Below are 2200 nucleotides of genomic sequence, written 5' to 3' on the forward strand. Positions count from 1 at the left end.
TAACCTGCTGCAGTAGCCAGAGCGGAGTTGGGCTATTGTCGTTCGTGTCTCCCGAGGCAGATGAAGCTCCGCCTCGTCTATGTCCGGAGGCGGTATCCCTAGAACGGCATTCACAGGTCTAGAGTCTACATAACTCGAGACTGACTCCCTGTGAATGCCGTTCAGGGCCAGTCGGTAAGCAGACGGGTCCAGAGGTTGCTTGATGAACCTCTTGACTTCGTCCGTCAGTTCATATAGATGCCTCCCCGACGTGCCTAGGCGAGGGCTCCTCTGCAAGTAGCTGTCTGTTTGGGTGGCCACTTCTGTGGCTCCCGATCAGGAACTGCTTGCAGAGCATTATGTTGTGCTCCTTTATGGGGAGCATTTGTGCCTCGTTGCGGAGATGATGTTCGGGCGACATCAGGAGGCATTACATTTTACTATTAACTTATTTCGGTCTAAGGAAGTGCTACTACAACAATGAAACAAATGATTTTGGCTCGGCATCGATTCGATATGATGTATGATAACTTCACATATCACTTTATTAAGATTGGTATAATGAATGTATACATATAGTACTTTCTTTAGGAATAAGGAACTCAGCTAGGTACTTTTTCGTACATAAGCTTAAACATTATGGACGGGTTAATTATTTCAAGAGCTATTGTCTACGACTTGTGCTGCATTTGCTGGCAAAGGATTATTACCATTAATGGTATCCCCAGGTGTTTCTAAATTTGTATCCTGATCTTCGGGCTGAATACTATCTTTTCCCAACGGGGCTTCGCACACAGTCGCTTCTACTGATTGAGACTTTTCCCGTGGTTTTGATATTGAAACTATAGACTTTTCTCGATTTTCCAAAGTTGTTTCCTCATCGTTTTTCCCAACCTCATCCCGTGGTTGTTGCTGCTTGTTCAGTGCATCTGGGTTGACGCTTTCGATCATGCCCCGAAGTCTTTGAATTTCACTACGCGCTTCTTCAAGTTCACTTTGCAAATAAACCATACTATCTGCTTGATGTAGAGAGTCGCCCAAGTTATAGCGCAAATACTCAAGTGGATTTTCTGGGCGTTCTTTTACGATCCGAACAAATACTTTCGTCAAGGCTTCTATGACACCGGATCTTTCGAGATAGCGTCGAAACTCATCGCGTTTTGGATCTATAGGCTACAAATAAACATTTCTGATAAAAGAGGAGGGGAATATTATATATTAATTATATACCTTGAAAGCCATGCTTTTGGAGATATCAGTCGTGATAGTGTCAGAAACAATCGGCACGAAAATCTGTGCAACAGGATTTCAATAACCACTCTATAAGAGCCTGGCAATATTTCCGTCTTTCGCAAGCAATTCGCTGTCAAATTGAGAAAGAGAAATTTTATTTCGATGTGTGAACAGCCAGAACGATCTTTCTGTCACTTTTCGGAAATCGGTAAAAGTGCACTTTAGCGAAGGTAGGTCAAAATGGACGGAAAAAGTTCGAGAGTGGTATCAATCGACGCGTCTTAACGCCAATAATAACAATCCGAGACCGGAAATTAACATTTTTAATTAATTAAAGAGTTATTTGCGAAAAAACATTTGCACTTTTCGCACTATGTTTTGATGAATTTCTTGCGAATGAATGGCATAAATGAACTTCATTTAACGCGTATTTATTAGTTGTTATACATTTGTGATGTTCTAAGTGTACACTTTCGCGGGTAATTCTCTAGGGTGGGGTAACAACCCCTAAAAAAGGTGCGGAAAAGTCGGGAGGGGTACCAAACGACGCGTTTCGGCCCCCCTAATAACAATCCGGAGGGGGTGGACTAATATTATTAACCATTCAAAAGTTATGAACAAAAAACTTTTGTTAAATTTCGTTGTTTTCTATGGGCAATTACACCGACAAAGATTCACTAAATCACCTGTTCTCACTTTCGCGAAATTCTGTATTTAATAGGAATATTCCGATGGTGAAAATCCGCACAACAATCTTGCGTAGTTAATATAAATAACAAAAGTTGCAAGGTGTGACTGCAACTGCATGAACGAAAATCGATTTCGGAAGTATATTTCAACTTGCTCGTGATGCACTAGCAATTTTTATTTCTTATGCAAGTGTTGTCAAACTAATCGAGTGTTGCCGTGTGGCACTGATCGTGAATTTGTGTAAAATGATAAAAAATATTGTTGAATTAAATATCAAAAATGCTTGAAATATATTATT

General features: G+C 40.7%; 1 protein-coding gene across 1 annotated transcript; it reads right to left on the reverse strand.

Moving 5' to 3' along the window:
* Window positions 1–472: 472 nt before the first annotated feature.
* Window positions 473–1428, reverse strand: LOC118746470 (c-Myc-binding protein homolog). Its single transcript, XM_036480322.1, has 2 exons — window positions 1210–1428; window positions 473–1152 (listed from the first exon to the last, which is right to left on the reverse strand). The coding sequence occupies exons 1-2, from the start codon at window positions 1219–1221 to the stop codon at window positions 637–639; spliced, it is 528 nt and encodes a 175-aa protein (XP_036336215.1). The 5' UTR covers window positions 1222–1428; the 3' UTR covers window positions 473–636.
* Window positions 1429–2200: the final 772 nt, after the last annotated feature.

This window comes from Rhagoletis pomonella, unplaced genomic scaffold (genome assembly GCF_013731165.1).
Source record: "Rhagoletis pomonella isolate Grant_MI unplaced genomic scaffold, Rhpom_1.0 Rhpom_scaffold_00001, whole genome shotgun sequence".
In the NCBI taxonomy this organism is placed as follows: Eukaryota; Metazoa; Arthropoda; class Insecta; order Diptera; family Tephritidae; genus Rhagoletis; species Rhagoletis pomonella.